Here is a 23,375-nt window from a genome sequence, read left to right on the forward strand (position 1 = left end):
TTAAGTCCTAAGTATAGTCTTTATATCCTTTTCTTGAGTTTTTTCTCCTTTCTCATCCACATTAAAACTGTTAGTAATATTCCCCATTCTGTTGTCACAAATATTGTTCCCTTTTTAATCAGACTTCTCAAATTAACAAGAGGAAACTGAAATGTAGTGAAATATTGTTCACATTAATAAATACTTAGAAAAAGTTACCATACATCATCCTGGGAGAATTTCTTATCTTTTTGCCATTTCCTCTTGAGTTTTAGTTGAAATTGATTGTTGATTGAAATTGATTTTCAATTGAAATTGAAATTGATTTTCTGAGGAAATTTTCTTTAGCCCTAAAGAAAAAAATTAAAATTTGAGTGTAAATTACCTCAGTAAAAACAATGATCCTATTAACAATTACTGCATTATGAGGAATTCAAGGAAATATAGGATAATTTTCTGTACTCAAAGATATTATAGTTTGCTTGATTACCTGATCCTTCCATCATCAAAATATAAGTAGAGCATACCTAATTGGAAAAACAGAAATCTGAAATGTTCCAAACCCCAATACTCTTTGAACACTGACAAGATGTCACAAGTAGAAAATTCAGCACTTGAACTCATGTGGTAGCTCACAGTCAAAAAACAGCCACATTAAAATTATTGTATAAAATTACCTTATGGCTATGTTTATAAGGTACATATGAAAAATGAGTAAATTTTATTTTTAGATTTGGAATCCATCTCCAAGATAGGCTATTATGTATATGCAAATATTTCAAACTCTAAAAATACATAAAATTCAAAACACCTCTAGTCCTAAGCATTTCGGATAAAGAATATTCACCTGTATCAATACTTGTAGCTTACTTTATTCTGCTTTGTCTTAACATGTTTACTGTACTCTGCTTTTCAACAAATACTTGCCTCCTCCCTAACATAGTATTTGAATTGGTAAATGAAATTTGGACACATGGAAATGACAAATGGTCATAAAAGCACATGGAAAATGAGATACAAGGTCAAAAGGCAAGTTGGATGTGGTGACCCATCTTGCAATCCCAGCACTTGGGGGGCCAAAATAGGAAGATAAATTGAGTCCAGGGGTTCAATCAGCCTGAGCAATGTAATAAACCACCATCTCAAAAAAGGAGGGGACTGGAGAAACACACCTACACAGATATCTTAATAACAAAGATATTTTATACAATGAAGAGTAAAGGAAGTAAACAAATTCTCAATCACATTTTATGCTAAAGTCCTATGGAGGATAAGCCTCACCTTCTAACCTCTTTTATTAGATAGGAATTTGTGTGGGGAATAAGGCCAAGTGTAATTCATAATACCCAATCTTTTCAAATAATTTTAAGCATTAATGTACAAACAGTTTCTGTACTAGGATCTAACACCAAGGACATGACTAGACAAAGGCAGAATCACATTTAAGTTCATATAAAAAACTCTAGCTCAAACAATCAACCTTTTGCCCAGATATATAGCCTTATGACCAAATATGTAGGCACTATGCCATGTAGAAAATTTAAGCCACAATCCTAAAGTGTTACTCTATAAAATTCTGAAATATAGAATTTCAGTACAGGAATGTGTCTTACTCAGTCCAATCCTTCTTTCTACAATACAATATCAAGTGATCATCTTGTTCCTCCTTAAAAGTCTCTGGTCTTGCACATCTCACTACCATCTAAGGAGATGATATAATTGATTACTGCAGTTGTTGAAACATTATTTTTTGTATTGACCCCCAAATCTACTTCTATTCTACTTGCATCATTGGAACTATCTCTTCCTTCTGGAGCCACAGAATTGAATTTTAACACCTGACAGATCTTAAAATATGTGAGAAGCACCTGTCATAACTACTTTAATCTTCTCATTATCTGGCTAATCAACACAGGATCCTTATATATTAGGTTTAATGATCTCTACCTTTCTAGTTGCCCTTTTCTATGCACACTCTACTGAATATCCTGATATGCTCCTCCTGAAACACAGAAGTCAGAAATTTAATATTCAGAGCTTACTGTGTTTTTTGATGTGTTTTCTCATTTTAGTTACATAAATTATTACTTATAAATCAATGAGGAAGAATGGGAATGTTTCCTTTGAAATTAATCACAGGTCTTTTAGGATGCTCAAGAAATACATTTTGAGAGAATATTTCAATTACTTCTTATAGGGTATTCATAGAGGTGATATCAAGAAAGTTCTTGGCTGCTATACAAGAAATTTGTGTTTAATGTAGGCTATAGAGAACCACTGAAGGATTTTGACTGGGAGAGAACTCAAATCAGATTTGCAATTTAGAATACATGTCAGAGGGAGTAAACTTTATGGAGGAGGAGGAAGTGGAGATCTATTTCTTGTTGACTGACAGGAAGTCAGTTCATAAACAACAATAACAAAGATCTGTTAAGATTTGATGAACAAAGATATTTACAACATTCTGTGATGCAGTTCTCTTTGAATTCATTAACTTTCAGTATTATCTTGTTTAGACACATATTGTATCATATTTCTTATCTCCCTCCAAAACTTGCTCCCCTTTTTATATTCCTAGTTTACAATAATGACCACAGCACCTGGGAAGATTCTTTTCTCTCTTATTCCCAACATGTATTCTGCCACCAAATCCTTTTAAAAGCTCCTATAAAGTTTCTCTCAAGTTTATCACCTCCTGTTCATTAACATTGCCATTACTTTGGTTTAAAGGCTTCATGAGGTCTTAATTGGGCTGACATTCCCATTTTACTTCCTCTAACATGTATTCTAAATTGCAAATCTGATTTGAGTTCTCCTCTCCCAGTTAAAGTCTTTCAGTGGTTCTCTATAGCATACATTTAAAAAAACTTCTTGCATGGCAGCCAAGAACTTTCTTGATATCACCTCTATGAATACCCCTGACTTCATTTTCCTTAATTCCTATAACATTATTTCCCAACATTCTCAATTACTTGTAATACCCAGAACTCAATTTACTGTCATTTTCCCCTAACTTTATATAAATATTGGTGATTTTCCCACTCATATAACAATATTTCCTTTTTCTTTTAGTATATAGCCATGGAAGAATTGGGAACTTGTTGCACACTGTTCCCATAGTAGCTCCTCTACATTGTTACTAGACCACCTGCTTAGGATGCAGTAAATATCTGTGAAGTGAATGAACACATTAAATGTTTGTTTCTTGTCTGTCTTCCTTCTATGACTCTGAGTTCCATGAAAATAGGGATTTTCTGTTTTTCTGTTTTTTTTTTTCTGAACCTAGGAGATCATATATACTGAGAGATCAGTAAATGTTTGCTGAACAATGTTGTTGAAGAACAATGAGGAATTGAAATTTATTTTTCAAGGGTCCCAAGACAATGTGGGAATGAAGAGAGCCTAAATAAAGCTCTATGGTAATGGGTCTTTCAAGGTCTACTCTCAAGAGTAAGGCATGTTGCATTTGTGTAATCATGACTTTCTGAAATCCTGACTCACCCTGCACATTTTGGTATAATGTTACAAGAGAAAAGAGATATGGCTGCCATACTGGTCTTCCAGACCAGTTAAGCCTTCTAACATGAAGAGAAATTGGCCAAGCACTTGATAACCTGAGACCTTATGAAGTTTCTACTACAGATTTCAGAACTTCATTTGCTTGAAGGCCACACTGTATTCATTAGAAGTGACATTTATTAGACATATTCTATGTGCTAGGCATTGGTCTAACCTTGGAATAGAAAGGTAAATAAACATGATTATTTAGAGAGCATTCAATGTACTAATAAACGAGTGAGAAAACATGAATAGGTTTTCCTATATAAACAGACAGTAAAGGGAGGACATACTAAGAAAAGAACATCAGAAACAAATGCTCTGGGTAAAGAATATCTGCTATATTTTTGCTTAGTGAGTAAGTCATCCAGTGCTTCTAGAAGACTTGATGTGTGGTAATGACTAGTAAAAAATGAACCTGAAAAAACAGGTTATAGCAATCTGTGGCAGAACCTAAATGTCACTCTATGACATTATACCTTCTGGTAATACAAAGAATTGGTATAACTTGATATGATTTTCAAGGAAAGAAAGTTGTTGAATGAAAGAATGCTTGTGAGACTGGCAAAACAGGCAAAGAAAAAAGAAACTTGATTTCACTCATGGCAAGAATGTGGGTTCAGTGTTATAGAAAAGGGTGGAATATTTTCCTTGACAAGAGGGCAATAATTCCAGAGAATTAAGAAGGAAAATGGGACTTGATAGCGGGAAGACAGACCAAAGAAGAGAACAGAATGAGCTGGACAGGCTTGAAAGACTAGGAGAAACTAGGTCAAAGATGAACTAGTGAAGATATTCAGGCATGAGAAAGACAAATATTTGGTAGGTAGACAGGTAAGCCATGGCTAGAGTAAAAAATTCAGGGTTTCTGTTGGAAGTTTGGTAAAGTCTAGGGATTCTTCTGAAGATTTCTTCTTTGCAAAAGCTGGAAGAATGTGCGCTAGGCTTCTGCTACCATAAGAAGCTGTGATATTTCTACATTTTCCTTCAGATTACCTACTCTCACACCAATAATGCAGATTCTTCCAAATACTCATGTTTCCAATTCCTCTTAGCAAGTTACTTGGGCCTGGAATAAGAGTCCCATTTGCTTCAAGCATACTAAGATTCTCTGGCCTATGTTAATAAATTTTTCTCCCTTAATTGATCTAATTAAAATATCCATTTAATATGACTAGAATTAAACCAACCATGGGTTATTTGCATTTGGTGGTCCAGTGCTCTTAAATAGTACATGACCTACTGCATACAATGTAAGAAATTAAGAAATGTCAGTCATTTGGAAAGATTTATTTTTTTACTGATTAAATCTATAGCACTATATTTTTCCCTCTGACATAATGAAGATCTCACTAGTAAACAGTAAGCTACAATTCCAATGAAAACACTGAATAGTTTTAATTAAATACTAGAAATATAACAAATTTTATTATAATAATCATAGGATCAAAGAATTTCTTCTTTAGAAAGAAACTCCAAATTCATCTGGCTTCTTCCTATTCTGAGGCTTAACTCTCCTCCATTCACCTTTGTTCAAATTGCCATCTGGCCATGTGACATTCTTTTGCTATTATTTTTAGAATTCCCACAATATCAGAGGCTGCCCAAGAAAAGGTCTTGTTGATCTAGGCATTAGACTAAAAACCCTGCCCCTATTAGAAGAAAATGTAGGCCCAAAACTCTATCATGTCACTCAAGAACCGACATCCTCCATAAGACTCCTAAAGCAGAAGTAAATTAAAGAATTAATAAATGGAATGGTATCATATAAAAAGCTTCTTCACAGCAAAGGGAACAATCAAAAGAGCTCTCAGAAAGGTAGATTATCTTTACCATCTACACCTCAGAGCATTAATCTCCATCATATAAAGAGAACACAAAAAACTTAATACCAAATATCCCCAATAACTCAATCAATAAATGGCAAAAGAACAAAACAGGCACCTCACAGAAGAAATGCAAATGGTGAAAAAATAGTCAACATCTGCAGCAATGAGAGAAATGCAAATTAAAACTATACTGAGAGTTTATCTCAGTCAGAAATATATCAAGAATACAAGTAACAGTAAATGTTGGCAAGGATGTAGGGGAAAATGTTCACTCATACATTGCTGGTGGACTGCAAACTGGTGTAACCACTGTAGAAAGCAGTATGGACATTCCTCAGAAAACTTGGAATGGAACCACCATTTGACCCAGTTATCCCACTCCTTAGTTTATACCCAAAGGATTTAAAATCAGCACACTACAGTGACACAGCCACATCAATGTTTATAGCACTCAATTCATGATAGCAAAGCTATGGAACCAACCTAGGTGCCCTTCAACAGATGAATAGATAAAGAAAATCTAGTACATATACACAATGGAATATTACTCATCCATAAAGAAGAATGAAATCATGGCATTTACCAATAAATGGATGGAAGTGGAGAATATCATGCTAAGTGAAATAAATCAGGACTAGGATTGTGGCTAAATGTTTGAGCAGTTGGTTAGCATGTTTGAGGTCCTGGGTTCAATACTCAACACTGCATAAAAAATGAATAATATAGGGCTAGGGAGATATCTCAGTTGGTAGAGTGCTTGCCTTTCAAGCACAAGGCCCTGGGTTCAATCCCCAGCACTGAAAAAAAAAATGAATATAAAGGTATTATGTCCATCTACACCAAAAAATATTTTAAAAGAGAAATTAATAGTCCCAAGAAATAAAAGGCCAAAGTACTCTCTGATATGTGGATAACTTATAACAGGGGAGTGTAGGGAGAAAAAGTATGGACATTCACTGGATTAGACAAATGGGAATGAAGGGAAAGGAGGAGGGATGAGAATGGGAAAGACAGTAGAATGAATTAGACATAACATTCCTATGTGTATATATGAATACAAGACCAGTGTAACTCCACATCATGTTCAACCACAAGAATGGGATCCAAATTGGATGGGTTGCACTCCATGTATGTATAATATGTCAAAATACACCTTACTGTCACATATATCTAAAAACAACAAATTAAGAAAAACAAAGTAAGGAAAAGATCTTGCCTTTTATATTTTAATATTAAGCTGATATTATGCAACCCTCAAGATTTCACTCCTTGGTTCTAGTTTGACTCTTTGCCCTACTAAGTAGGTTATTCCTTCAAATATTTGAAGGGAACTCTCAGATCTCCCCCAGATCTTAACTTCTTTAGCCTACACTCCTCCAGCAAATTCATCTGTATTTCAAATTATGTTTTCACTTTCCTTATATCATTCTTATCTCTCTCCTTATTCAATGAATTCCAGTTTCACTTTTATAATGTTTTCAGGTGGTAGTCTTATCAGTTTAGAGAACAATTATGTGTTCTGGGACATAATAATTTTTTGATGATGCTAGATTTAATCATGACTTTTAGAAGCCTTATCCTCTGCTGACTCATATTGAGTCTACTATCCCAAACCTCAAAGTTTTTTTTTTTTCTAGTAATCCTAGCCAAAACTGAAAGAGGGGATATAAAGGGGGTATGAGGATTTGAAAGTTGAATATTCTACATTCTGGACTAATCTCCTACCAGGAGTTAACACTTGTCTGAAATTAAGTCACACCATTTCTATATTTGGCATTCTCTATAATGAAAGATGGCATTCTTTTACTTCATAAATACATTCCAGTTTTCCAAAATGTAGATGAGTGTAATCATCTGGGGAACAATTTTTTAAAAAACTTATGCCTGTCCCACCCAGATGTACTGAATAAGCATCACCAGGGATGAGATCAAACCATCTCTAAGTTTGGAAAATATCCCAGGTGATTCTAATATATGTTTATGGTTATAAATTACTACTTTAGAGTCACTTAAAAATAAATGTTCTAGTAATAACTTTGTGCCAGATATTATGCAAACCTCAAGATTTCAGTCAGACATACTGCTATTTAAAAGTAAGTACACAAACACAAGTAAACATCATCAAGTAATTAAGTAGTCAATTTGTATAGTCACTTACCTTTAAATACTTGAGTGGCCCAGTGTCCTTGGAGTTCTGCAATGGACATAATGGCTCCTAAGTATTGAATCAGGCCTATGATAGCAAGAATTGACTTTTCTAGGTTTGGGGGAAGACCATTTTATATGGGGATATCTTGTTTTTGACCACTTTGACAGAATCTTCAAGAAAAGCAAAGGCAAAGCTAAAGCCTGTGGCAAAGATAACGGCATCAATGTTGTCCTCTCTGGAGCCATCCTCAAATATGGCAGCTGTCTCTGTGAATTCCTTCACATTTCCTTTCACTTTTACGAGGCCAGAAATTATATATTTGACAGATTAGCATTTACATTTGGATGCTGGCTCAGAGCTCTATGAGTGCCAATAAAGATGAAGAGGAGAAATGAGAGTGACCAAGAGAGAGGGAAAGAAGGGGAAAGAGAGAAATAAATCATGTAAGTAAATTTTTGCTCTGGTGGAGGTGGTTAAACAATATGTCAATGGTTTCCACTCAGTCTACCAATGAAATTTGGAAAAGTTCTACTTTATACCAGTTCTAATTTACATCAACTTTTCAGGACAAAAGCTGAACCCTAGAAGTCACTGAAAGGGAAAAGTACTGGAGAAGTGAAGGAAGAAGAGTCTTACTTGAGGAATGCATATGTGGTTTCTTAAGTAATACATACACTCTGTGGTATCATAGGGCCATAGGCCAATATTTTCTGTCCACATATCATTAAGTCTGGCAGAACTTGTCTGTTAATATTCTGTTCAGTTCCCTTTTTAATTCCAAAGGCCCAAGAGGTAGCCTTAGAATTTCATTTCCCAAACTGTGTAATAAATTACATCCATATAGCAATTTAGAATTTAAATTACATTTTCATGCATTAACTTGACAGTCACACAAACTCTATGAAGGAGATAGGATAGGTGTCATTATCTAAGTTTTATAGATGTGGAAACCAAAGTCAAGAGAAGTGAAGTGACTTGACCAATGTTATAGAGCCTAGTATTTTAGTATTTCTATTAAAATAGCTTTCTATAAACTCTGTTGGGATACTTTGGACCTGTTAAGTAATGTTTTATAAGGATAGCATGGAATAAGTGTATCAAAATAAGTAAGTCAGGTTTCCAGTATCTTGTGTCTTTTTTTAAAAAACTCTTAATTCAATTTTAAAACAGTCTTAATTTCTGAATTTTAAGTCAGTAGGCTCTGAGAGTCCTCATTAAATTATCTTCCTGGCCTAGACTCAGAAATATTATACGTTTTAAAACTATACCTGATTTGTTGAATTTAATTTGCTTTGATTCTAACCTTTAGGAAGATTCTTTTCTGCATCCCAACCTCATGATTTTATTTTTTCTCTCTAAACCTATTCCTTTTCACTAGCAGTACCACAATTTACATAGATGGCCAAGTCACAAAACTGTCTCATATCTGCTTACCAAGCCTATGCTCTTTATCCCTTAAAAAGGAAGTTTACCGAGAATAGTTTTGTTTCCTCCCTGTCTCCCCTGAACTAATACAGTGGTCTTTAGGGCTCCCTTCCTTCTATACCATTTGCCTTAGAATAGAAGGGCAATAAACATGATTTTAGAATCCTAAATTTAGAAAAAGAAATAAAAAGCTAGGAAGAATATTATTGGGTCAGGTGCTGTGGTCATTCTATAATACTTTTATTACAGATTTATTATTATGTTACTCACTTGCTTAAATTCTAAGCAAGTGCTCTGACACTGAGCTAAATCCCCAACCCTCCAAACTTTTTATTTATCAGAGCAGACAAAAAGTTTCTTACCTGATAGACCTAGAGATATATTCAACTACTTTTCTACCTTTGCCATATAGTCTAGATATATCAGACTTTGTGTAGGTCTCAAGCTATAATGTGCCTTTTGCTATTCTAAGATATTAAAATTAGAATGCTACATACTGACACTATTTACCTACCTCTTGTTATTACATAATACCTCAATTTGTTTTGCAACTACAAAAGATATCCATGCTTAAATAACTAAATGAAAAATTTGTTGGGAAACAGCATCCAAGTATCATCTCACTAATTAATTTCAAATTGCTGAGGCAATTTAGCAAGGCCCTAAGCAACTTAGTGAGACCCTATCTCAAAAAATACAAAGGGCTGGGAATGCAACTCCATGGTAAAGTACTCTGGTTCAACCCCTAGTACCCAAAGAAAACAGAAAAGAATATTATTGGGACATCTGTGGAAATTTGAAGATGCCAACATTTTAGATAATGTATTTTATCAAAGTTAAATTTCCCAAATGGGATAGTTGTATTATGGTATATGAGTGCCCTTTTTCATAGGTATATATTAATTATTTTGACTTACTTTTAAAAAAGTACTTAAGTATGTATGTATTCTACATATTTGGATCTTCCTATATTCTAAAAAGGAAAACAGAAAAAGCAAATCTTGCCATATTTGATAGGTGAATCTAGGTAAAAGATATATGAATGTTCAATGTATTTATTATTGAACTGCTTTTCTGTAGATCTGAACATTTTCAAAAATGAGAAATTAGACAGAAAAAAAATCATTTAAAGTCAGTATATAGAAATGATTTTGCAATGGTCCTCCTGGCTGTATGAGAACCTCATTCTTTATACTCTGCATCCTATGCATTTCTTTGTCATATCCTGTTGTCTGTCTTCTCATTCATATTTTTAAGGTAAGATCCATTCTGAAGGCTTCCATTTGTTACTCATGTTTTCCTTGGTCAAATTACTTAGTTTCTCTTAGTTTCAAATTTTTTAATCTGTAAAATAGACATAAAAAATGTATGGACCTCCAGGGCCATTTGTGAGGGTTAAATGAGATAATACATATACCTCATCACTGTGCTTATCTTTAAAAATACTTCAAAAAAGATAAGGTATTATTTGTATTATCATGTCTTTTCTCTATTTCATGCCCAATATAATGCCTTGCTCACAACAGGTGCCCCACATTTGTTGACTGACTGAATGATGCACTGCCCTGTACTACCTGTTTGTTGTTGTTGGGCACAATATGAAAAGAACTGATACCTGACAGAATAAAAAAATGGTTAATGCCAATGTGAATAAGTGACAGAAATCCTTTAGACCAGAAGATCTTGGTCTTCTGTGGTTGATAAGGTAAAAATTGAATTTCAAATTCCCTGGATTTTCTTAATGTATGGGTAGAGATAGCTCTGTTAGCCTGTGTGAACAATCCTTGTTCTTGTATCTTAGCCATTACCAACCAACTCCATTCCCACCCTGAGAACATACCTGTGTTTAGAATTTAGGCCAACATTTCATAATCAAATATTTGTTTCATAATTTTTTCCAAAAATGTATTTGTTAATGCTTGGTCACATATCTTTGATATAAGATGTTTAAGTTGAGAAAAGAGTACCACATCAAAAGGATATCCATAGTCCCCTTGGATTCCAGATCCAAGCTCCACTCCTGGTGCTGAGGAATACCTAAGGCATGGAAAATATTTTTTTACTTTTATCATTCTGGCTCACAATCTGAAAGCACTCCCACTTTATTCAAGATTAAGTTCAAACTCACTAGTGTGGCATTTTAGTTCTGTACAATCTTTTTAAAAAATTTCCTGCCATTTTCCTTCCCAAACACTGACCAAGAATATATATCTCACTGTGATCCAAAAATTATAAAGACTCTTTTTCCAACCAATGCCTCTGGGTTTTTATAGTCTCAACTATGGAAGTACTGTCCTTTGAACTTCTCAATTCCTGCAAGAGAACAGAAAATAATTTTTGATGATAGTTTATATGATGGATATCATTTGTAAAATCATTCTTTTGTAGAATTTAAAGCACATATTCTCCACATGATCTCCCTTTATTTAGCTCTTTTTGTCTTTATGAATGCTTTTGCTTATTTTTTTTTCTTCCGTAGCCTCAGAATAGTAACTTGTGATTCCTTTACTGTAAGTAGTTTGTATTTTGTATTTGCAGACTCACAAATCTAAACTGCCTCAGAAAACTGCCATTCTCTTTTGTCTTTTCATTCCCTTAGATACATACTCCCATTTCAACTGGGGTATATATGTTTCTGTACACTCTAGGCTATACATAAAGTGCATTTTTTAAAAAAAGAAAGTTAAGGCCCCAAGCTGAAACTAAATTATTCAAGCTTTCATTTAACCCTTAGAAACTCAATATTTGTTTCCTCAATGACTGAAAAATTTCATATCTGAACCAATGCTTTGTAAGATTTCCAGTCTTCCTTTTTGATCCTTAAGAAGACCAAAGTCAAGATCTCAAGTAATAAGAGAAATGCAAATCAAAACCACCCTAAGATTCCATCTCACCCCAATTAGAATGGTGATTATCAAGAACACAAGCAACAACAGGTGTTGGAGAGGATGTGGGGAAAAAGGTACACTCATACATTGCTGGTGGGGATGCAAATTAGTGCAGCCACTCTGGAAAGCAGTGTGGAGATTCCTTAGACAAATTGAATTGGACCCACCATTTGACCCAGCTATACCACTCCTTGGCCTATACCCAAAGGACTTAAAATCAGCATACTACAGAGATACAGCCACATCAATGTTCATAGCTGCTTAATTCACAATAGCCAGATTGTGGAACCAACCTAGATGTCCTTCAATTGATGAATGGATAAAGAAACTGTGAGATATATATATATATATATATATATATATATATATATACAATGGAATATTACTCAGCCATAAAGAATGATAAAATTATGGCATTTGAAGGCAAATGGATGAAATTGGAGAATATCATGCTAAGTGAGATAAGCCAATCTTAAAAAACCAAAGGTCGAATGACATCGCTAATAAGTGGATGAGGACACATAATGGGGGGAGGGAGGGTTTAGTGTTAGGGTTAGAGTTAGGGTTAGGGAGGGGGGCAAGAATGGAGGAAGGAAGGTCTGTACAGAGAGAAAAGAGGGGTGGGAGGGGTGGGTGGAAGGGGAAAAATAACAGAATGAATCAAACAACAATACCCTATGTAAATTTATGATTACACAAATGGTATGCCTTTATGCCATGTACAGAGAAACAACATGTATCCCATTTGTTTACAATAAAAAAGAAGACCAAAGTCATTGAAAAACTAAATACAATCATGTTCTACTTGTCAGAAATACATACATTCTCAAAAATTTGCTGTAAGTTGGTTTCATTATTTTGAAAACATCACAGAAGTACTTACATAAGCATAGATTGTTTAGGCCAGTCACTGGATGTGACCTCCTGATGTAATCAATACCCACAATAAACATGAGACATGTGAGGCTAGTTGGTGTAATATGATAGTCTGCTTTTCAGTAAATGTTTCTACAAGTAGAAGCAGTATACTCAACACTAAATGTAGTACAGAAAATACATAAACCAGTAACATGGATGTTTATTATTTTTATGTACCACATACATAATTGTGTGAACTATAATTTTATACAACTGACAATGCAGATGGGTTTGTACATCAATATCACCATGATATTATAATGGCTATGATACTACTCAGCCAATAGGAATTTTTCAGTCCGCATTATAATCTTATGGGATCACCATTTTATATGTAGTCCAGCCTTGACTGAAATGGCATTATGTGGTGGCATGATTGTTCACAGACCTCTAAACTTTAAAATTATTATTGCCCAAATGGCGATAATACAAATTATCCAATTTTCAAGGGAACATGCATAATTAGGGTAAGCCTTATTTCACCCCAAGGTAAAAATCACTCAGACCACAATGTTCTATTCCTCAGCATCAAAGGCTTGGCTTAAGGGTCAACCTCCTTTCTGGTAGGTCACTCACCTGGAAAGCTTTCCAGGGGTAAGTGATCATTAGTGTGATGGCCAGTGCAAACCATGACTCCATCAAAGACATTAACCTCCTTTTTCCCTTCACACTCAGTGACCACCTCCCATTGGCCTGAAGTAGAGAAATCAGGCCTCTTCTTTCCACTATATACAGTGGTCTGAAAGAAAAGTGATGTACATAGGGGACTGTAACCATAGCCAGTACAGTGTATATCTTCCCAGGCATGATTATCCTGCAATTTATTACACAAAAGGTTGACACCACAGGTACCATCACATCATTAGGGTCCTTGCAAGAATATTTGATTTTCATACTCCATAAGGAACAGTTTTGTTTGAGGTTGTGGTCTGAATGAGAAGACTTCTATAAGGCACATAAAGTAAAATGGAGTTGACAGAAAATTGTACTCTCCTGTGCCTTTAAAAAGGTAGGATTTGTGAGGATTTTTAGTCTCTGCCTTAAGGCATTGTAGCACCTGAATAAATCGTGAATTTCTCCCATACTTCTGTGACACTCTGTGCACTAAACACCTGTTTCTCCACTAACCCCAGACATCCCCAAACTCTCTGATGTCTTCTGACCCCCAAATCCTGTTCTCTTTGACTAACCTCAAACATGTGACTATGAGTCTCCCTATCATGTTAGAGCAGAAAAATATTTCATTGGCTCCTATTTTTTTAAAGGAATCTCTCTTTGCCTTTTACATATGCCCACATTACAATTAATTATAGAGGAAGAGGCTGTGAGATAGGGAAATCAGTGGTATAAATTTTAGCTTTTCAAAAAAAAGGCAGTGAATATGGGTTACTCTGCCAGCCTAAGGAAACATCAAGAATGTATTTCAATGAGATTCTCGGGCCTTGGATATAATGTCTTGGTTGAATAATAGAGACACTAAGCCTTAACCATTCTTTACTATTTATAGTTCCTGTCATGTGTTTTTACACAAGCTGGTGCTTCTACTTAGATTATCCATTTATTCCTTCTTCATTTCTTTCTACTCAAGACTCAGCTTGAACATTATCTTCTCTGAAAATCTTTCTTGGAACTTGATTTCTCTTCCCTGATGGGTTAAACTTCCCTCTTCTGAGCTACAATGTATAGATCTCTATAGCACTTATCACTTGGTTTATTACTTATATATATAATAATAATTTTCTTCATTTTTCTGTTTCTTTAAACACAGTTACTTAGTTAAGGTACTTATGTTCTTCTTGTCTTTGCATCATCACTGCTTAGTACAGTAACAAACTTGTTCAAGAACTGTCATTTAAACAGGTCAGAGATGCACCACTGGGCTGTAAATGACTGGCTTTGAAAATTGTCACCAGATATTACCATTTTATTATTGTTGCTAAACAGAAAAATGTGGAAGGTTTGGGTTTTAAGCCAGGTTTATAAGGCACATAAAGTAAAATGGAGTTGTGTGTTGACCATAAAATGTGTCTGTTTATGGTCATGGTTATAAATTATGGGAAAATCACAACAGACTTTAGAGAAGGAAGAAACCAAAAATCATACAGTACAATCATCTTCTTTTACATAAAAAGAAAATTAAAATAAATTCAAGTTGAGAAACTATCTCATCCCAGGTCACAAATTAATTAGTGGTAAGAACAAAGGCCAGAATTCAGGGTTTTGTTTCCTAATTCAGTGTTCTATTCTCTCCACCAGATTTAACTTATTTGCTTCCTCAATAACTTCCCAGTCACTAAAGTAATTCACCAGGTTGTTTTGGTGATCACATAAAATTATATATTGAAAATTGCCTCAGAAAGTATAAAAGAATAAAGCAATAGTGGAAAAGTTGTGGAACCAGAAAGATTTAAAGTTCCCATACCTATTCATTCCCCTCATTTCCTTTATTATAAGCAGAGTGTGAAATGAAGACAATGAAAATATTGGTGGCAGGTATCTTTCTTTATCTGCAGCCAAAATATATGAGAGACTTTCCCAGGGGTATTTTAGAGAGAGAACAAAGAGTGAAGTCTTTGTACTTGAGCATATCAAGCTAATATTTACACATAAGCACTGGTAAATAAAGCAACATTATTCATTTACTTGATGAAGAACTTCAAACACAAAGACACCCACAAAACTGCCTACGTTGAATGGAATATACTTTAAAAGTTTGAAGTCTTTGGCATATATCCTGAAATACTAAAGGACCTGGGAATTGTGCATGAAGTTAAGATAATGATCTGGGCTGACATAGTCACTGAAGCACATCATCTCCTTAGAAGTATTGATGATCACCAATTTGTAAATACTGACTCTCCCTTCTTTAGAATTTTCCTGCAGTAAATTAGAAGTATTCATGGCAACTTGAGAACTTATTTCATGATATACAAATAGCCAATGAACAGTTGAAAAATTTTCTGAAATAAATGCCAATTCAAACAAATGACACACATACACCACCTCCACACATCTCCCAGCACTTGTGCCTCTGTGTAGTTCCTTCCTCTTGAGTCTCAGTATGTTTATGACTTGCTTTGGACAAATAGTATACAGTTGAAATGGCACTGAATGACTTTCAATACTAAGTAATAATTAGTCTTGCAGCTTCCACCTGGGTGTCTTAGAAGGCTCACTTTGGTGGAATCCAGCAGCCATGTAAGAAGTTGGCCTTTGTAGCTGTGACTCAAATACCTGAACAATGAGAAAGAATTCTTTTGGCTCATGGATTCAGAGGTTTCAGCTCCACTGCTTTTGTTTTCAGGCAAGGCAAAAAATCTTGGTGGAAGGATAGGGCAGAGGAAAGCTTCTGAGCTCATAGTAGCCAGAAAGCAGGGGATGGGGGAAAAGGCCCAAGACAAGATAGAGTCCCCAAGAGTAACCCGTCTGAACCCATGATCTGCTTTTCAACCATGTCCCACCTGCCTACAGTTTCTACCACTGCCTAGTAATACATTAAGCTGTCAATGAATTAATCCATTGAGGTTGTCATAACCCTAAAGAATGAATCACTTTCCAAAAGACCCACCTCTGGTCAATGCTACGTTGGATACCAAGACTTGAACACCTCGGCTTTTGGGGGATATTCTAAATCTTTACTATAAAAACTCCAACTACATTGAGACCACAATACTTTTAGGAAGCCCAAGATAGGCACATGGAAGAAAATATCTAGGATAGAGAAATATTCAAAAAGTCCCCAGAAATTCTAGCTATCCCACCTAAATTTCTAAACATGTGAACAAAGTAGTCACATCAAATTCAGTCTTATCACTCATCAGATGGCAATCACAAGAAATTCCAAGTGAGAACTTCCCAGCTAAATGAATAAGTCTCAGGAATTTTCATATATTTTGAGACATTGCTCTCAAGAAAATGTACTAAGTCTCTTTCCAGTATAAGTTGTTATTTACCCCATTGTTACTATTGCTGTGTAACAGTCATTTAAATGATTAAAATGGGTTAGATCAAAACATACTTGGGAGAGTATAATTTAGTACAATATTTTCTGAGTAATTTTGCAATGTATATAAAAATCCTTGAAATTTACATAGCCCTTTAAAGAAATATTCAGACTTGCAAACAAAGATTATTGTTAAAGGATGTTACTGTCAGCATTATTCATAAAATAAAAAGAAATCAAATTAAATGCTTAAGAAAAAATAACTGAAATTTGAAGACCACTGTTCTAGATCCTAGCTACCCAAAGTATGGTCTGTGGACCAGCACAAAGGGGATCACTAGGGATGTTGTTAGAAATGCAGAATTTTAGGCCCCTCACTAAACTTACTGACTCAGAACTAACATAACATAATCCTCAACTGATTCAGATGCACATTAAAACTGAGAAGCACTGGTTAAGATGACATTAATCCCTAATTCAGTGTCTTCCTACCTACAACAAACTTTTTTGCTTCCTCAAAAATTTCCAATTAATTACTTCATGGGGTAAGGTGGTAATCCAATAAAATAATGCAATGTGAATCCAGCCTATTATTCTGTCACTGAAATGTCACAAACCACAGGTTTTCAAATCTATTACATTTAAATTCTTTTTGATTATAGAAAATCATCTTAACCAATTTGGACCCTCTCCTTCCTTTGTATTACAGAAATAAATAAATATTAGAAGAGTGGGTATTACAAAACATTAAATATCCACAAAAGAGAGTGTTGGATTTGTCCACATTCAGGTTTATTTTCCTCCCAATTCTTATTAAAGAATTATTTAGTCTAGAAATCCAAAATTGATCATACTCATTTGTCTGCCCCATAATTATTCCTTTTTGATTGCTAATGAGGTTTTCAGGAGTCTCCTTTCAAGTCTTGTCTTATTTATTTTACCTATTTCAACCAAAGTATTTATTTAAGGTGTGGTTGTGACTATATCTCTGCCCTAATTAACATTTTAGCTGTTCATGTTTTCTATATTTCCTAAAGCAGAGAGCTTTATTGGGAGTCCAGGTCAACACAACAAGAATCTTATGAATGGGCTGACATAATTTTTTGTTAATGTTCTCCCAGCGATTAATTCTTAACTATGTAGCAAAAGTGGACAACTACACTCTTTTAAGTGTTTTTCAATCCATTTATTGTCTTATTCTCTTTTTTGCCATTTTTTAAGAAAGGAGGAGTTATGAAATTTATGTTTTTTTAAAAAACACTTTATTCAAGGGTGTATATTATTTAATTTTCTGTTTAAACAGTAACATTTTATATTATATTGTGCCCACATGGCATCTACTTCTCTGTCTATACTTTAAAACTTTATATGTGAAATAGTTATCTGATCATCAGCATAAATATAACTTAGGGCTTGTCAGAAATGGATAACTTTGGTATACTCCAAATTAATTCATGAGAATCTCCAGTAGTTCATTTGTACATTAAAGTTTGAAAAGCATAGTTTAGCATACTCTAATAATTTTTAGATATGCAGTTTGACTAAAAAATAGCAAGATTATTTTATAGCATTGAGTACTTTTTAAATCCTTAGTGTTTTCAAAGAAATTTGTTAAGGTTTCAAGTAATTTCATTCATAAGGTAATATCAAAGTAAACTGATATATATATCAAAACACAACATACTTTCTCCCATCAATCTTACTGAATGTTAATGAAGAGATCAAGAATTGATTGAAATTAATGTTTTGAGAGCTCATATAATTATTATTAGAAAGTTTTCAACTGTACAAGGAGGAGACAATACCAATATGGTAGGTGGAACATGATCATAAAATACAAATGGTGGTGTATGAGAAAACACTTGTTTGGCAGATAGAAAAATGAAAGAGGAATCACGATAGGAAAGTACAAGTGGTACTACCTGAGAAGAAAATAAAAATATACTGAGTCCCATGAAAATGTCACACAAAAAAAGAGAAAATAGAAACCTTGAATTCCTAGTATTCTTATTGGACACCTACCAGTGGATGTGGAATTTCAAAGTGCTTAGATCAATTCTACATATGAAACATCTAGCAAATTATAAAAAAGTTTTGGGGGATGGAAGGACAACTAGACTCCAAATAATGATCATGGGACTGATAGAGAAGTACATCTCAGGAAAAAGTTCTCAAGGTAACCACCAGCAACATGCAAAATATTTTCAGTACATTAAAGGATGTTTATAATACTTTAGTCTCCACAGCTATGTTACTAAAAAATGTGAAAAGGAGGGTCTATAGCTCCATAAACATTCTTAGCAGCCACTCAGGACAGCTTCCTTCTCAGAAATCCACTTATTAAACATAAATATATTGGGTAGGAAATATATGCCAGGCATCATTCTTGGTTATAGAATATAATAGTGAACAATATAGGTATGTCTGTGTTACAAAAAGTCAGAGAAGTCAGAGCATTATGATGAAAGTTTATTTTTTTAGTGGAAGCAGTTTATAAGGTGTTGAAATTTTGCATAGATAATAATAAAAAAGAAATCCCCATGCTGTATATTCAGCAGATTTTAACTCCAAATCCCTTTAGAGTTTAAAAACCACAAAACTGATAATCAGGCAGAATAATGGCTACCCTCCCAACATCATCCCTGCCTAAGTTGATTTCACTTCTGTTTAGTAATTGCCAAACCTGGCTAGGATGCTTAAGTAGACTCAAAATGTGGGGGTCTCCCTCTAGGCGTGAATAATAACTGACATGTAACCATATGCGGAGCTGTCACTTTTATAAGTGATTTATATAATTGTTCATTCACGTATTCCCTATGATCACTGTACAAAGGGTATTTCTATTATCCCTTCCTAAAGATTAAAAAAAAAAACAGTGGGCAGAGAGGTTTAATGATTTGCCCAAGGCCATACTTCTTGTAAATGAGAGTCTTTGAATCTAAATCAGTGCTCTTAACCTATACACTAGGGTATGACTGGATTTCAAGAGTAGAATTTTCTGTTTCTAAAAACGAATTAACAGTGTTTCCCGGCCAATTATGATAAAGGTGTAAGGATTTGCTAAGGGTGTTCATTTTAGATCTGAATAAGACTATATTCAGAATTAATTCCCGAAATGCAGCCAAGATACAACACATTTGTTCAAATAAGAAATGTCATAAGGCCACTTTTAAGTAGCTGGCCAACACTGTAATAGTTTTTAGGATGTGAAATATACCTGTGACACCTCAATTCCATTCACTTGTTCAGAAAATGAGTTTAAAAATAAACCAAGTTAGAGATCAATGAAGGTAACTGAAACTTTTTGGCACTTAATAAGCATACCATTTAAATAGATGATATTGTCAATGGTTACTAATAAGCTGCAGGGTTGGATGTGCATGTTTAAAAAATTTAACTTTAAAACTGGTATGTTTAAGGACAAGAAAACCCATTTGCATGTGCCCTCCAGCCTCTCCTGGAAGACAAAGGACTTTGAAATTCTCAAAGCAAGAAGTTCACATCAAAAAATACTATCAAATTTTATACCTTATTCAAGGACCAGAAATGTGAGAAAAATACCCAGATTTTTTTTAATAGAAAAAGTAATGTTAGGGGGTATCACAATATCAGAACTTCAACTATATGACAAACAAATAGTAACAAAAATGGCATGATATTGGCACCAAAATAGACAGGAAGATCAATGGTACAGAATAGAGGACATGGACACAAACCCAAATAAATACAATTTTCTCATACTATACAAAGGTGCCAAAAATATGCAATGGAGAAAAGATAGCCTCTTCAACAAATGGTGCTGGGAAAACTGAAAATCCATATGCAACAGAATGAAAGTAAAACCCTATCTCTCACCCTGCACAAAAATCAACTCACAATGGATCAAGACTTTGAAATCAAACCAGAGACCCTTCATCTTATAGAAGAAAAAGTAGGTACAAATCTTCAACTTGTTGGCTTAGGATCAGACTTCCTTAACAGGACTCTCATAGCAAAAGAAATAAAAGCAAGAATCAATAACTGGGACAGATTCAAACTACATACCTTTCTCCCAGCAAAGGAAACCATCAGTAATGCAAAGAGAGAGCCTACAGAGTGGGAGAAAATCTTTGCCACTCATACTTCACATAGAGCACTAATTTCCAGAATATATAAAAAACTCAAAAACTCTACATCAAGAATACAAATAACCCAATCAACAAATGGGCTAAGGATATAAAGAGATGCTTCACAGAAGAAGATCTACAAGAATCAACAAACATATGAAAAAATGTTCACCATCTTTAGTAATAAGAGAAGTGCAAATCAAAACTACCCTAAGATTCCATCTCACCCCAATTAGAATGGCGATTATCAAGAATACAAGCAACAATAGGTGTTGGAGAGGATGTGGGGAAAAAGGTACACTCATACATTGCTGGTGGGGATGCAAATTAGTGCAGCCACTCTGGAAAGCAGTGTGGAGATTCCTTAGACAAATTGGATTGGACCCACCATTTGACCCAGCTATACCACTCCTTGGCCTATACCCAAAGGACTTAAAATCAGCATACTACAGAGATAGAGCCACATCAGTGTTCATAGCTGCTCAATTCACAATAGCCAGATTATGGAACCAACCTAGATGTCCTTCAATTGATGAATGGATAAAGAAACTGTGGTATATACACACAATGGAATATTACTCAGCTATAAAGAATAATAAAATTATGGCATTTGCAGGCAAATAAATGAAATTTGAGAATATCATGCTAAGTGAAATAAGCCAATCTCAAAAAAAAACAAAGGACGAATGATCTCACTGATAAGCCGATGGTAACACATAATGGGGGGTGGGAGCCAGCAAGACTGGAGGAAGGAGGGAGTGTATAGAGGGAAAAGAGGGATGGGAGGGGTGGCGGGAAAGGAAAAAATAACAGAATGAATCAAACATCTTTACCCTATATAAATATATGATTATGCAAATTGTATGCTGTTACTCCATGTACGAACAGAGACAACATGTATCCCATTTGTTTACAATGCAAATAAATTAAAAAAAAAGAAAAGGTAATGTTGAAAATTGGACGGGGGTATTCCTTGAAGGAGTTGTTAGCAGGTAATTCTAGCTCATTTACCTTTAAGTCATATCAGAAGCAACCACTCTACATTTTCTAATCCCCGTGTGCTTTCTAATATATGTTGTTCTGTTACTCATCCTCCCTGCTTCACCAGATTGTTTCCCTCTTCTGGAAAACAGAAAAACTAATGAAATGAAAATGTTGTCTGTGGTCTTCACAGACAGTAGAAAATGAAAAAAAAAAAAAAAGGGGGGGACATCTGCAATGCATTTTGCAGCCAACAGAGGGAAAGAGGAAACCTCATAAAACGTGGGGTGGGAGGATGTTAAGAAGTCAACAGGCAGAATTATATCAGGTTTAGTCACTATCAAGCTCTCATATTACCTAACATGAGATAAAATATTGCATGCACCCAGCTTCAGGGATGGCTTCAAGTATTAAGGGACAAGGAGATTTACCTGATACCTCCAAAGCCCTCCAATGTCATCAGTCCTTTCAAAGCAAACAGGTTCCAAGTCTTCATCCAGGCAGCATTTGACAGAAGAGAGCCCACAGACTTCGCTCCCAATCACAGCAATACTTTTCTTGGTCATGATCTCCAGACATCTTCACCTGGCTATGGCAATGTCACTTGCCCTAAAGAAAGAATGACAAAAGACAGAAAGCACAAATCTGTCAACAGTTTTTAAGACAGTTGCCATGACACTCAAATAAATGCTGTAACAAGAGGTGACTGGGGAAGGCAGATTTGGTTGCCCTCTTCAAAAGGAATCTCCTGCACAGGATAGGGCAGCCCTGTTGCCTGCAAACTCAAAGCTGAGAAGCTCCATAATATTATCTTACTTTTTCCAGAAGCACCTGGCTGATTCTTCAGCTGTGATCATGAAGTTACTCTGATTTTCTGCTGTAATAAAAGAAATATAAACTACAGAAGTACAAACAGCAGCAACAGTCTATGGGGAGGAGCTGTTCTGCCCCACCTCCTTTCAGCCAACACCCTGCTCACTCATTGGCAGCAATTCTCCCTCTCTTAATGGGAAGAAAACATGGAGTGAATCTGCTTTGGGCAGAAAACAAAAACAAAACAAAAATAAAATATCATCTACAACTTCTGTAGTTTTCAGCTGCTGTGATAGGCAGTGCCTTTTTACTCCCTCTGGAGAGAGAATGGTTCTCCAATCTCTTTTGTTCCCCTACTCTCTGTGTCCACTTTTAACTTCCTGCTTTTCCCTTAAAGTGACAAACTCCTACTAAAACAAAACTGTCAACAACTCCCAAGCAAGCTTGATAGAAATGCCAAAATACAGAATACCCTCCTTGCAGGGCATCTGTTCAAACAAATCCCTCTCCCTCCTCTCCACCTCATGGATGGGATCTTCAGATCTACAGTACTGATAAAATTTACTTTAAAATCCCCATGCATGTTTTAAACTACTTTTAAATGAACTATAGCTGGTTTCATTTCAACTACTTTTAAATATATTTAAAAATAGATCTTTGCATGGAGAATTACTTTACTTCATCAAGAAGATGCCTGTCTTAGATCAATATATAATCTGAAATATTTAAAAATATAGAATACATAAAAAATATAGAATACAAAATAGGGAATACATAGTGTCCATA

At 34.8% G+C, this 23,375-nt stretch overlaps 1 protein-coding gene across 1 annotated transcript; it reads right to left on the minus strand.

The window, feature by feature from the left end:
• Nucleotides 1-11,161: 11,161 nt before the first annotated feature.
• On the minus strand, nucleotides 11,162-22,821 carry LOC306652593 (flavin-containing monooxygenase 5-like). The gene is made up of 4 exons (XM_079125403.1): nucleotides 22,593-22,821; nucleotides 22,208-22,385; nucleotides 13,323-13,485; nucleotides 11,162-11,253 (listed from the first exon to the last, which is right to left on the minus strand). The coding sequence occupies exons 2-4, from the start codon at nucleotides 22,340-22,342 to the stop codon at nucleotides 11,216-11,218; spliced, it is 336 nt and encodes a 111-aa protein (XP_078981529.1). The 5' UTR covers nucleotides 22,343-22,385; nucleotides 22,593-22,821; the 3' UTR covers nucleotides 11,162-11,215.
• Between the last annotated feature and the right edge of the window lie 554 nt (nucleotides 22,822-23,375).

This window comes from Sciurus vulgaris, assembly GCF_902686455.1.
Source record: "Sciurus vulgaris genome assembly, contig: HiC_scaffold_587_arrow_ctg1, whole genome shotgun sequence".
Classification (NCBI taxonomy): Eukaryota; Metazoa; Chordata; class Mammalia; order Rodentia; family Sciuridae; genus Sciurus; species Sciurus vulgaris.

Coding starts and splice junctions, on each gene's coding strand:
- LOC306652593 (XM_079125403.1), bottom strand. CDS start 22,342: ATGACCAAGAAAAGTATTGCTGTGATTGGGAGCGAAGTCTGTGGGCTC. Junction 13,486..22,207: donor GAGGGCTTTGGAGGTATCAG/GTAAATCTCCTT, acceptor CTTTTCTTTCAG/ACCACTGTATATAGTGGAAA. Junction 11,254..13,322: donor ACCCCTGGAAAGCTTTCCAG/GTGAGTGACCTA, acceptor GTTCTCTTGCAG/GAATTGAGAAGTTCAAAGGA.